The 13,646-nt window shown below is 38.6% G+C and overlaps 1 protein-coding gene across 1 annotated transcript in view; it reads left to right on the top strand.

The window, feature by feature from the left end:
• MAML2 (mastermind-like 2 (Drosophila)) overlaps nt 1–10,814 on the top strand; it is a 513,922-nt gene extending 503,108 nt beyond the window's left edge. Inside the window, exons 4-5 of the mRNA XM_006833751.1 lie at nt 2,091–2,202; nt 9,799–10,814. Of these exons, the coding sequence (XP_006833814.1) occupies nt 2,091–2,202; nt 9,799–10,814 (1,128 nt within the window). The remainder of the gene's footprint in view (nt 1–2,090; nt 2,203–9,798) is intronic.
• Nucleotides 10,815–13,646: the final 2,832 nt, after the last annotated feature.

The following is a 13,646-nucleotide window of genomic DNA, read 5'->3' as shown; positions in this document are numbered from 1 at the left end:
GACTAAGGTTCTCCCATGTAAACTATCATATAATTCACAATAAAACATTAAAAAAAAAAAAAAAAAACCTTCTTGAGCACTTCTACTCTGATATAAATGGGGTTGCCATGAGTCAGAGTTACCCCACTGGTTTTTACCAAAGCATATAAGGAAAAGCTAGAAACAGCTCTCAAATATCAGAAAAAGTTATCATTGAAATCTAATAGCAAAAAGAAAAATGAAGAAATGAAAATAGTCACAGAAGATGATGAATGTTAAGAAGTAGAAATTACACTTCCATGTAGTTTGTTTATTGAAATTAAAAAGATTTATGTGAATTAAAACTGCTAAATAAGGTCCAGAGGAGCTCTGGTAACGAAGTAGTTATGAGTCCGGCTGCTAACCACAAGGTCAGTAGTTTGAAACTACCAGCTATTCCTTGGTAAAAAAGATGAAGCTTTCTGCTCCCATAAAGATTTACAGCCTTGAAAACCCTATATAGTATTGCTCTGAATTGGAACCGACTTCACTGCACACCACCACCACCAAATAAGGTCCATGATTTACAAATCATGATTGTTCTTATACAAGGGGTCTTTTAAAAGTTCACGGAAAATGTCGTTATTGTTGTTGCTCTTCGGTGCCTTTGAGTTGGTTCTGACTAATAGTGACCCTGTTAGGGTTTCCAAGAAGTGGCTGATGGGTTTGAACTGTCGACTTTTTGGTTAGCAGCACAGAGCCACATCAGGACTCCATAGATAATACGTATTATGAAAAAGCTCTGCATGGATTTGAAAAATTTTGTACCAAAATAAAAGACTGATAAGTCATAACTAGTCTATATAGGATATAGTTTGAGGCACTAAGAAGGATATGACATCAGTTTGTAAAATAGCCCCTGTCAGAGCAACATGAATACTACTAAAATTAAAGTAAGAGCACACATCAAACTTATAGGAAGCTTGAGTGGAAAAATGATTAAATCATTGATGCTTTATGAAAAGTTGATGGGGACGATGACTCCTAGAAACCAGAAGTTTATAAATTGATCATTCATTTTAAGAAGGGACAAGACGATGTTGAAGATGAAGTCTGAATTGGCAGACCATCCTCGTAAATTTTCGAGGCAGCAATCTTGTACACTCCCTAACTAAAGAGAACTGATGGTTAAAAGCAGAAACAACAGTCAATACCATAAACATCTCAGTTGGTGGTTCCGCTTATACAATTCTGACTGAAAAATTAAAGTTGAAAAACGTTCTGCTCAGTGGGTGCCATAACTTTTGTATTCAGATCAGTTGCAGACAAGAACAGAACTTTCAGTGGAAATTTTTAAATTCTGTGTTCAAGACCCTGAAGCATTTCATGGAAGAATTGTAACAGGATATGAAACATGACTTTACCAGTACAATTCTGAAGACAAAGCAATGACTACCTAGAGGTAGAAGTGGTCCAGTCATAGCAAAGGTGTACAAGTCAATAGCAAAGGTCCTGGTAACCGTTTTTTTGACATTCTCAAGGCATTTTGCTTGTTGATTTTCTGGAAGGCCAAAAAATGATCACATCTGTTTATTATAATAGTGTTTTGAGAAAGTTAGCCATAACTTTAGCAAAAAACAGCCAGGAAAGTTTCACCAAAGAGTCCTCCACCACAACAATGTCCTTGCTATTTCCTTTCATCAAACAAGGGCTATTTTTTGAGACTTTTGATAAGAAATCATTAGGTATCTGCCTCAAAGTTCTGATTTGTCTCTTTCTAACTTCTTTTTTGCTCCTAATCATAAAAAAAAAATCTTTAAAGGGAACCCATTTTTCTTCATCTAATAATGTACTATTGACTGCATTCAACTGGTTCAATTCCCAGGATCCTCAATTCTTTCTGGATGGACTAAATGACTGGTATCACTGCTTACAAAAGTGTCTTGACCTTGGTGATGCTTATGTTGAGAAATAAAGTTTGCATTTTTATAAGTTTTTATCCTTTCATTCCATGTTTCCATGAACTTTTTAAAGGCCCCTCATTTTCCTTGTCTTGAATTAACAGTGTATGATTTCTAAAAGTGAAAAGGTGACACTCTATAGTTTATTATATTTTCATTTCTGTTTTCAAGGAGAAAATTACTCCACAAGATCAGATAAACAGACATTTGACAAGACCACCCCCAGATTATAAAGACCAAAGAAGAAATGTGGGTAATATGCAACCAACTGCTCAGTATTCTGGTAAGTGTTTTTTTTAATTAAAATTGTAACTATGAAAATTTAAAAAATTGTTCAATTTTCTCTTTTCCACATCTCATATTTATTTGATTGTAACTTCTTTCTTTGAATCCTTCACTAATTCCCACTTGACTTATATAGAAATACTTGAATTTTTTTTTTTGTCCTCTCATCAGTTTTTGTATATTCTTTCCCCATATGTATGTTTCACTGCTTTCCAATCCAATAGGAACATTCAGAAAAGCTAAATAATTTATAAGTACTAGGGAACCAGCACCATTTTGACACAAGAAGGATAAGGTAAGTAAACATTTGTTCCTATTATGTAGGCAGTCACATTTTAAACTTTTATAAAGTCCAGTTATTTTTGTTTGTTTGTTTGTTTGTTCTCCACCTTTGGTCTCAACTCCCCAAGGTGTCCTCTCAAAGGAAAATAATCCACTCACCAAGAAGTAATACAAAAGCAAATTAAGTTTTTATTAAGCCTGTCAAAAGCACCAGAGATAGATCCCATTTAAAAGAAATAGTAAAATAAGCACCCACCCCCGCAATGCCACAAATATCTCTCTGAACTACAAAAGAACTTCTCCCCAAACTAATCTCTACTGTTCCTGCCTTCTGTCTAGGGTATGTTCAAGTCTCTCTGCCCAGAACTCTCTAGGAACTTTCCATGCAAATAAAGTAACTTATTCTTTGGGGTTTCCCCAGTTCTGTGTTTTATCTATTACCTTATTCTGTCTATTCTGTCTGTTGATGTTATATGCTGTCAAGCCAGTTCCAACTCATAGCGACCCTTTATACGGTTTCTGAGAGTGGCTAGTAGGTTTGAACTGTTGACCTTGTGGGTACTAGTCCAGTGCTTATCCTACAGCACCACAACAGGGCGCTTCTAAGAAGCCATAAAAATTCTCTTTAAAGGAGAGACAGTGAATATTCCTATTTATTAATAGGTTTTAGTCCTGTATGCATAGTTTTAATGTGCAGGTTCCTGCCTCCTCCCTCCCCCTATGCAAAAGTAAGAATGCTCCTGTGTAATCTTTTATAAGCTAAAAACAGCATACAACAAAGAAGCAATTCTCATTAATTTATATGGGATTGTTTTGAGCATTCCTAGGCCCAAGAAATGATCTACCAAATCATATTAAACATAAAACCTAAAAAAACAGTAACATGTAGTGTTCACAGACACCCACCCTTCCTTTAAATGACTTGCTACTGAGGTGCTGAGTGTGGCCCCTGGGGAAGCAGTGTGGTAAGGCCCCTCTCACTGTTGGGGGTCCGTGCTGCCTCTTTAAGAGCTTCCTGCAAAACAAACGCTGAACACTAGTTTTGCTTTTGGCCATTTTTCACAAAAGCAAAACTCCTCTTCCAATTTCCTTTGGTCAAACTACAGTGGCATAAAGCAAACTTTCTGGAAAAACAGGAGATATCTCTATTGTTCTAATTTATTTAATCCCTTCAAATACACTAAATTCTCTCCATGAAAATTTGGAATGTGATATACATATTCTACTCACTTCTGATGTGACGCTGTAGGATAAGCATTGGACTGCAAACCACAAGGTCAGTGGTTCAAACCCACCAGCTGCTCCCCCGAAACCCTATTGTTGTTGTTAAGTACCTTTGTGTCGGTTCCCACTCATATCGACCCTGGATAGGGTTTCCAAAGAGCAGCTGATGAGCTTGAACACTATGAGTCGGAACTGACTTGATGGCGCTTAACAGTAACAAAAGATTACTTTAGAACACTGGTGTGGCACTGTAGGTTATGTCCGGGATGGCTAACTGTACCAGCCACACCTTGGAAGCCCTATGCAGGGATGCTATGGGTCAGAACACACTTGAGGGCAGTTAAGAACAACAAGATTACTTTGTCCCAAAGTAAGGACAAAAACAGGATTATCTGTTTGATTCTGCCCTCAAAGAGGTCAAAAGACAAGATAGGGTTTATTTTGAACATGGCTTTTTTTTCCCCCCTTCATCAGTGTCGTATTTATTTATTTATTTTTAACAGTCAAGACCATCAGCTTTACTTTCAACCAAATATACGTTTTTGTTTCATCTCAACGGATACAATCCTCACCCTGTAACAACAGTTATCCTGTTTCCTCCTTGTGGCTTCCCTTTTACATCTTACTTTTCACAAATGAACAAAGCAAAAATATTTGATGTACACATACAAAACAAAAAATATATATTCATTTAACTCTCCAGAGCACACATTTTGCAAGCTAGCCTCCTGCCTGCAGGCACACAACCTTTCTCAGTCCTTGGCCCTAGGCTAGAATCCTCAGCAGCTCTATCTCTGTGTCATCACTTCTGCCATTGTCTCTGCTGTCGCCACTTTCCTGGTTAGGATCTCACACTCCACTCGTGCTCTTTCTACTTCATGGCCTTGGGATCCCCTGTTCCTGGAATGAAAGATGAACTACTACCCCATTTTAGTTATACATATCCTACAATTACACTTGTGGCAATCATAATGAATCCTGCTGACAGTTACTCACAGTTGAATCATAAAATCCTATCACCATCATCCCCCATCCCCTTTCACCAGACCCATCTGGAGAAAAGGAAAACTATTCAGTGGGGATCCTACCTTACCCCCTCATTCTGAAACTAAGCACACTCATAAAAGCTTGTTAGCCACTTTGTACCTTTATAACCCACCATTTTATAACCCCCTATCAGCTTAGTGAACTGAGGAAACAAGCTTGTTCCTTGATATGAAGAATCCTTCCATTCCGGTTGGAATTTTGAGCAACTGCATCCATAAGCAAAGGTCCAGTTCATCAAATTGTAGCAATTTACTCTTGCTTACAGTATCAAGCATATTTATCATCATCTGGTCGAATTCTGGTCAGCTAGACATCCAAGCTAGATCAAATAGGTACTAGCTACATGTTTGGGGGGTTCATGCATGCCTCCCCGCACTTCAGACCACTTGGCTGCTTCACTTTCAGCTGTAGCCCCCAGTGGCTAGGTCAGTGTCATGAACATGGCTTCTTAAATCATGGCCTGTGGGTGGGTTTAGGGGAAGCTGCATGTCCTTTAAACTGTTATGCAAAATGCAAGGTGGATGTTTGGAGTTTCCTTTTTCTGCTCATGTGAAAGAATCCCAGGAAAAGGAATATAGGCCTGGTATGGGGCCCTGCAATGCTATCAGATACAGACTTCTTCTGCCTTTCTGTCCCACATCCTTACTTAGCATGTGGTTCATATCCTTTGGGTTGGCTTAGGGGCATTGTATCACCAGCCTTCACATTCATATTCCAGGTAAGAGGAAGAGAGAAGATAAAAGGCAAAATGGTCTCACAGATAAATCAAACACCCCTTTTAAAGCAGTTTTCTTGGATGTTTCACCTAATAACTTATATATACCTGTATATCCTGGTGTGGGGCTGTAGGGTAAGCACTGGAATGAAAACCGCAAGGTTGGCAGTCAACCCACCAGTCACTCCTTGGAAACCCTATACTGGGTCACTATGACTTGTAACCAACTAAATGGCACTGAACAACAACAATATATACCTAAAGCCAGAATTTATTCAACTGACTCCTTGTCTGCAAGGATGTTGGGAGTAATGTTTTCTTCAGCTGGGCACAGTGCTGCAAAATGAAGTCTCTGTTTCTAAGGAGGGCAGGGAGGTTGGATATTGAGTAGTGAGCATTTTCCTACAAGAGGGCACATAATATCCAATTGCTGACCCACAAATGAGTAAAACTCACTGCTTTAGAGCATTTTATTTCCTGTATCTTCTGAGAAAAAAAGTAGCAAGCAACACAAACTCTTTTTATCATTTTTCCACTTTTAGTATAATAAGGTTCTCTGGTAGCACAGTGGTTATGAGTCAGGCTGCTAACCTCAAGGTCAGCAGTTCGAAACCAGCTGCTCCATGGGAGAAAGATGAGGCTTTCTGCTCCCATAAAGATTTAGAGCCTCAGAAACCCTATACAGGGTCGCTATAGGTCGGAACCGACTCCACGGCCCCACCACCACCATCTTGGTATAATAATAATTGTCATGCCAGATGTTTCTATTTGAAATAATGAATGAAAAGCACCTGGAATTGTTTCTACCACTTACTAGGAACTTTTTGTTTGTGTTTTAGGTAAAAGTTTACACCACAAATTAGGTTCCAGTCTAACAAATTGTTCCATAAATTTATTAACATTTTTCACAATGTGTCAGCATTCTCATTATTTCCATTCTGTTTGGTCTGTTTCCATTAACCTAGTGTCCCCATCCTACTTTGTTTTCTCATCTTTGATTTAGGGTAAATGTTGACCTCTTGGTCTCCTATAGTTGATTATTTAAGGGTGCACAGTACTCATGGGTAATATTGTTTCTTTTATAAGCCCATCAGGTATTTGGATGAAAGATGACCTGTAGGTGTGGCTTCAGTGCCAGGTTTAAAGGGTTGTTGTTGTTAGGTGCCATCGAGTCAGTACCAACTCATAGCAACCCTATGCACTACAGAACGAGACACTGCCTGGTTCTGGGCCAACCTCACAATTGTTGCCACACTTGAGCTTACTGATGCTGCCACTTTGCCAATCCATCTCGCTGGGGATCTTCCTCTTTTTCTCTGACCCTTCACCCTATCAAACATGATATCCTTCTCCAGTGACTGGTCCCTCCTGACATGTCCAAAGTATGAAAGACGAAGTTTGGCCATCCTGGCCTCCAAGGAGCCCTCTGGCTGCACTTCTTCCAACACAGATCTGTTGGTTCTTTTGACAGCCCACGATACTTTTAAGATTCTCCTCCAACACCATAACTCAAATGCATCAATTCTTCTACGGTCTTCCTTATTCACAATCCAACTTTCACATGCATATGAGGTTATTGAGAATACCATGGCTTGGGTCAGGCGCACCTTAGTCCTCAAGCTGACATCTTTGCTCTTCAACAATTTAAAAAGGTCTTGTGCAGCAGATTTGCCTAATGCAATACGTCGTTTGAGTTCTTGACTGCTATTTCCGTGAGTGTTGATGGTTGATCCAAGGTTAGGAGCTTCTATGGTAACTGTGATTATTAGTTTCTATGGAAATTCTCTTTGTTCTGGTTGTGTAAAACTCCTGTTCTCATAAACGCCTTAGGGCATATTGTTAACAATATGTTAACAACCTAGTTGTTGTTTTTGTTATTAAATGCTGTCGAGTCAGTTCCGACCCATAGCAACCCTGTATAGGGTTTCTGAGGAGCAGCTGGTGAGCTTGAACTGTCAACCTTGCAGTTCAAATGGCTTTGCAGTCTGGTGCATTAACCTCCAGCGCCACAACCGGACACCTAGAGTGGGTGATTTTTCAAAACTTTTACAATTTTTCCACAGCAGTTTCATAATGTAAATTCTCATCTCATAAACCTTCAGATACAAAGATGTTGCTTAACCTCATTTGTAGTGTGTACACTCTCAGTTATGTTTAAGTATCTTCAAGTACTCCTTGCTCTGATCCCTCTTCATCAGTGACTGCTACCCTATGCTAAGCCTGGAAACACACAGAGATAGAAGAGACTGGCCTACCTTCAAGGGCCAAGCAGTCTTCTCTGGCAGCATAGTGGTTAAGAATCGGGCTACAAACCGTAAGGTCAGCAGTTTGAAACTACCAGCTTCTCTGCAGGAGAAAGATGAGGATTTCTGCTCCCGTAAAGATTTACAGCCTTGGAAACTCTGTTCAGGGTTGCTGTGGGTCGGAACCAACTTGACGGCACTTAACAACAACAACAACATCTTTAAATAAATAGTAAAGCAAATGTATCAGTCTTTCAGGTTGCATATATTGCTCAGTACCCTCAAGCAACAAGAGATCGTCCAAGGTTACAATTGTAGTCATATTCTCTCTATCCACTCCAATTCTGGTATTCCTGTGTGTATATAGTTTTTTTTTATAGCATATTATCTTTTATTTTCTGGGCCTCCCTGTCTCTCTGAGGGGACAGTATTTTGAAGGTGTGTCTTTCTCCAAGTTTTATCTTTGTTTCAATCGTTCATTCATTCATTCATTCATTCATTCAACAAATATTGAACCAATTGAATATACAGTTTATAGACTGTGGGAAGATGACACTGAACAAAGTAGGCACATTCCTGCCTCATCTAGCGGACTTTTCCACCTCTGTCTGATACTCCATTTTTGCATCTTAAGATGTTTTTTCCCAGTAACTTGAACTTTCCTGTGTTAGAAACCTTTCACTGAATCAATTAATCATTATCTTGATAAGTGGAGTCTCCCTGTTCAGCAACCTATGGCTCAGGCACGAGACTGAGACTAATACATTTATTGACAAGCTTCAGTATAACTGGCAGGAACTTGGAGGCTACATATATTGCCCAATACAAAAGCTAAGTGCTAACTAAAAGCTTCAAAGAGAAAATGCTGCTGGAGAGAGAAAGCCAGAATAAGAGAAAATTTAATAGAGGTGCTTGGTCCTTGGTGAGCCTTAAGGAAAGAGTAGACTCAGTAAAGTAAGAAGGGCATCATAGACAGTGCCATAGTGCTGTTGGATAATGATGTAATAATAATCACAGCTCCTCACGTAGAAAACTGTCTGTACTAAAGTAGTCACTAGAGCATGGATTACATTTAAATCCTGACTAAAGATACAGGGATTCACTTTTTGAATAGTCATGGCAACTTCTTGAATGAGGAGGATGCAGATGAAGAATGGGCATGGTTTCTAAGGCCGTGGATTAGGAATATTACTCTGTTGTTGTTATTGTTAAGTGCAGTCAAGCCATTTCCATTCATAGCAATCCTGTGTAGGGTTTCCAAGGAGTGGCTGGTGGGCAACCTCATGTTTAGCAGTCCCAGGCCTATCCTACTGCACCATATCAGGACTCCTTAGGAATATTACTCTAGACACTATGTGTTATTCATCCACACTGTCTTATCTGGACCCTAGGATAACTAGTCCCAAAGAATGTATGACAGCTATATTCTTTGGTCTCGGAACAAAGTAAAATGAATTTTAAAATTAATGATTGACTTTCACCTCCACATTAGTGACTTCAGAAAAGGAGTAATATAGAAGTCATTAAACAGAATCATTCTATTTTAGTTTTCTTAATGTGTTAACTGTTGACCAAGGGGTAATCTAGGGTTGACCTAGGGTAATGTTGTTTAGTGTCATTTAGTTCTGACTCACAGCAACCCTGTATAGGGTTTCCAAGTAACAACTGGCAGGTTTGAACTGCCGACTTTGCAGTTAGCAGTCCAGTGCTTATTCTACAGCATGGCGTAGTTAGTGATCTACATAACACAAGATCAACAGTTCAAGCCCACCAGACACTCTGTGGGAGAAAGAAAAGGCTTTCTGCTCTAGCAAAGATATATATCCTTGGAAATGACATAGGGTCGCTATGAGAGTCAGAACTGACTCAATGACAGTGGGTGGAATACCTAAGGTGCTACTTCTTCCAAAAGTAGTAGCAACATTGTCTTACTCCTTTTATATAATATGCTGTAATGAATATGTCGCCTCATATATTCTTACCCCTGAAAGTAGTTTCAGAGTTGAAAAGTTATTGCAAGTTGCAATGAAAGAGGACATAATCTACTGTTATGAACTAATATATTTCTCTTCTTTTCTTTTAGGTGGCTCAACAACAGTGAGCTTAAATTCTAACCAGGCTTTGGCGAACCCAGTTTCAACCCACAGCATTTTAACTCCAAATCCAAGCCTCATGTCTACTTCTCACGGAACGAGAATGCCATCATTACCTACAGCAGTTCAGAATATAGGACTGTATGGAAATTTGCCTTGTAACCAGCCTAGCACATACAATGTCACTTCAGGATTGAATCAACTGACCCAGCAAAGAAACCCAAACCAACTGATAACAAATCAGACCAACCCTTTGATGTCACGGCCACCTACCTTGGGGCCAGGTAATAACAACACTGTGGCCACTTTTGGAGCTACATCTGTTGGCAATTCCCAACAACTAAGACCAAATTTAGCCCATGGTATAACAAGCATGCCAGCACAGAGAACATCAACTGTAATGATCACCGCTAACACAACAGCACCAAACTGGGCCTCCCAAGAAGCAACAGCTAAGCAGCAGGATGTCCTGAAATCCACAGGAGTCCGCTTCCCAACAGGTACACCTGCAGCCTTTACTCCAAACCAGTCATTGCAACAGGCCGTAGGTAGCCAGCAATTTTCCCAGAGAACAGTAGCTCCTCCTAACCAGTTAACACCAGCAGTGCAAATGAGACCCATGAATCAGATGAGCCAAACATTAAATGGACAAACCCTGGGTCCACTCAGAGGTCTGAATCTCAGGCCCAATCAGCTAAACACGCAGATCTTGCCGAATATGAACCAGTCGGGAACAGGGTTGAATCAATCGAGGACAGGCATAAGCCAACCACCATCCCTGACACCCAGCAATTTTCCATCACCCAATCAAAGTTCCAGGGCCTTTCAAGGAACTGACCATGGCAGTGACTTAGCTTTTGATTTCCTCAGTCAACAGACAGATAACTTGGGCCCTGCCCTAAATAGTGATGCTGATTTCATTGATTCTTTATTGAAGACAGAGCCTGGTAACGATGACTGGATGAAAGACATCAATCTCGATGAAATCTTGGGAAACAACTCATGAAGCAGAAAGGGGAGATAATTCACAAACTCCACATACTACAAGACAGTATTTTACAAGGACACTGTAAAGGCCAAACTGTTGACTTTTACTTGGACTACATGAAGATATCATGGCTCAAATTAGAAAACAAAAAGTAATTGCCGTAGTGAGCGTTTTGGTCAAAATCCTTGTTGTATATCTCAAACCTGAAAGTAAAACATTGGAATCACTTTTCCCTGTGTAAACCCCAGGACACAGTATCCAGTTTATCCAAACAGAACTGTGTGTTGATCTGTAATTAATTTTGTAACATAGGCTTCCCAAGTGTCTTTTCTCCCTGAAAGAAAAGTAATAGAATTTGCAGCATGTTTAAACCTCATGCCGTATGGAGATACTAGTTCCAACCGACAAGCACCAAATTCCTTAACTTGCTCTAATAGATACAAGTATGTTTTAATTTTTCCACAATTTTTTTTCTAATTTAATTTTCTTAAAGCTTCCAAGATAGATTGAAATGTTATAGGTTTGTTGGTAAAAACCAAACAGAATCCTAAGTAAGGCAGAGCTGGAGAGCCTAGCGAGCAGACAGTAGGGTATAGATTATCTGCTTTAGAGCCATCCCTTACTCTGCCAGTTTTCCTGTATATCCCATCATCAAAGGGATGCCTACTGATGAAACAAGAAAATACAACTGCAGCTTTATTTAGGCTTCTACAACAAATGTCTAAATTCATCCCCAAGTGTTCAATGCAGTCAAGACCTGTTCTAATTATACTAAAATACTGATGGATACCTGTATGCATAAGATTTCACTATTGTGTTTTAGAAATACTCCACTGGGCATTGCTCTAAAGGAGATTTATTCAGCACATACAAGTAACCTGGGATATTGCTTGTTGTTTTGATGCCTGCTGGTGATTGCAATTACTTATTTTAATGAGCAGAGACTGATTTTTAAGAAAGGAAGCTTAGAGACCAAAACTTGAGACCAGAAGGTATCATGTTTTGATTGGATTTAAGAAGCAAAAGGCCAGGACCAGTGGTGGGTGTGAGGGTGAGTAGAAATCTATTTCATAAAGTTTGGAAGAAAATATAATTGAGAGGGCAAGTAAGCTGTCCTTATTTGGACGTATTATTTGGGTAAATATCTAAATAGAATATGGCCTGTAAGAGTCTATTCACTCTTCTGGCCCTGATGGACTAAACCACGTCCCTTGCTAGCTGGACCCTTCACCTCCAGACTTTCTCCCATGGAGGTGAATGCAGAACTGATGAATGAAGAGAACATTATTGAGTCATTTAACCTTAGTACCCACACAGATCAGCTGTAAAATGGGTAAACACGTGTCCTGATTTTGGAATAGATACACAATATCACCATTATTTTTCTAATTACAGGGAGCAAACACTGTCCAACATCAAACATAATTTAACTGAAGCCGTTTAATATTCAAGTTTTCAGATATTTTGAAAGTTCTGCAAAGCCCTCTTCCAGTCTTTAAAACCTCTAGAAACACTCTCCTTCTTTTACACAATACCAACATCACTGGCCCGGAAACTTTTCTGTGCTAGGTTGTAAATATAAATAAATTACTTGTTTTGTAAACTTTTGTAAAGAATATTTTGGTAGAAATACTTAAAACATATTCTTTGGGTTATATTTATACATATGTGAAATAAATATACTGTCAAAAGGTTATATTTTATACAAAAAGTAAATTGTTACCTTTTGTATGCTAATATACAAAGTTTTGTATAATATGATGGTTTATTTTTAGCTCTACACTTAAACCACAGGTGGCTGAGTGGGAACTTTTGAAAACTATCAAGAGGCATATTAGACAAATTTATATTCTGAAATGAAACCTCAATAAGAAAGCATTCCAGGTTTCAGTTCTTTTGTTTTGTTTTTAGTTTTCAAATTCTATTTTAAACCCATGTGGTTCTTGTGTCCTGTTTGGTTATTCTGCTGAGCACATTGTATTGGTCCTTGTTGCATGTGGTCTACTGTGTGTTTTCCCATTTTATACAACAGTGTTTCTCCATGCAAAAAGAAAGGAAAGGTGATGTACATATGAGCACCTTTATTGTATGGCTCCTCCATGTTACTGTATATATCTGCTGCCACTTCCCAGTTACACTCCTGTGATTCCGCTTATTTTTCACCCTAACATAAATAGTATGTTTTGTAGTAGTTATCAAATTTAACAGAGATAAAGCAATCAGAATGTTTGGAATTTCTTCTATCTTAATGTGAATTTCATAATTAATGTCTATTTATTCAGCTATTCATTAAAATACAGGATTCTTTGGAAAAATGGTGTAGTCTATAGTTTCTGTTTGTTGGCAGCCTATTACCAAAGATGATGTAATTTTCCTGAAAGCTGAGATAATGACAATTTGATAGACATAGTTAGCCAAAGCCTTAGGATTTACAACTTAAGAGCTATTGGAATACAATCTCCCACTTATAGAAATACCAGACTACTTAATTGTTGGCATTGTTTATCATCCTGACATATTATACATGGGATGGAAGTAATTTTTCTTTCCTTTTTTTTTTTTTAAATTCAAAGACTAGAAAGCAATTTAAGCAAATAATTCATCCTTGGCTTCACTTTAAGCCCAATGAAGATAAATAACTGCTCTGAGTGAATGCACTAATATTACTTGCATTACTGTAACTGTACCCATGACTATAAAGATTTCAACCTGTAAAACAAGTATTTTGTATTGTGTGTAATTCTATGTGTTTTAAAAAACTAGTTTAAAAAAAAACTCAGGAGTGGTTCTCTTGTATGAAATCGCACTTTCAGTTACCAACAATATTGTTGCTACATCACAGAAAGTTCT

Source organism: Chrysochloris asiatica, unplaced genomic scaffold (genome assembly GCF_000296735.1).
Source record: "Chrysochloris asiatica unplaced genomic scaffold, ChrAsi1.0 scaffold00008, whole genome shotgun sequence".
In the NCBI taxonomy this organism is placed as follows: domain Eukaryota; kingdom Metazoa; phylum Chordata; class Mammalia; order Afrosoricida; family Chrysochloridae; genus Chrysochloris; species Chrysochloris asiatica.
Note: the sequence above shows the minus strand (reverse complement) of the source record. Positions and strands in the feature narration are given on the sequence as shown.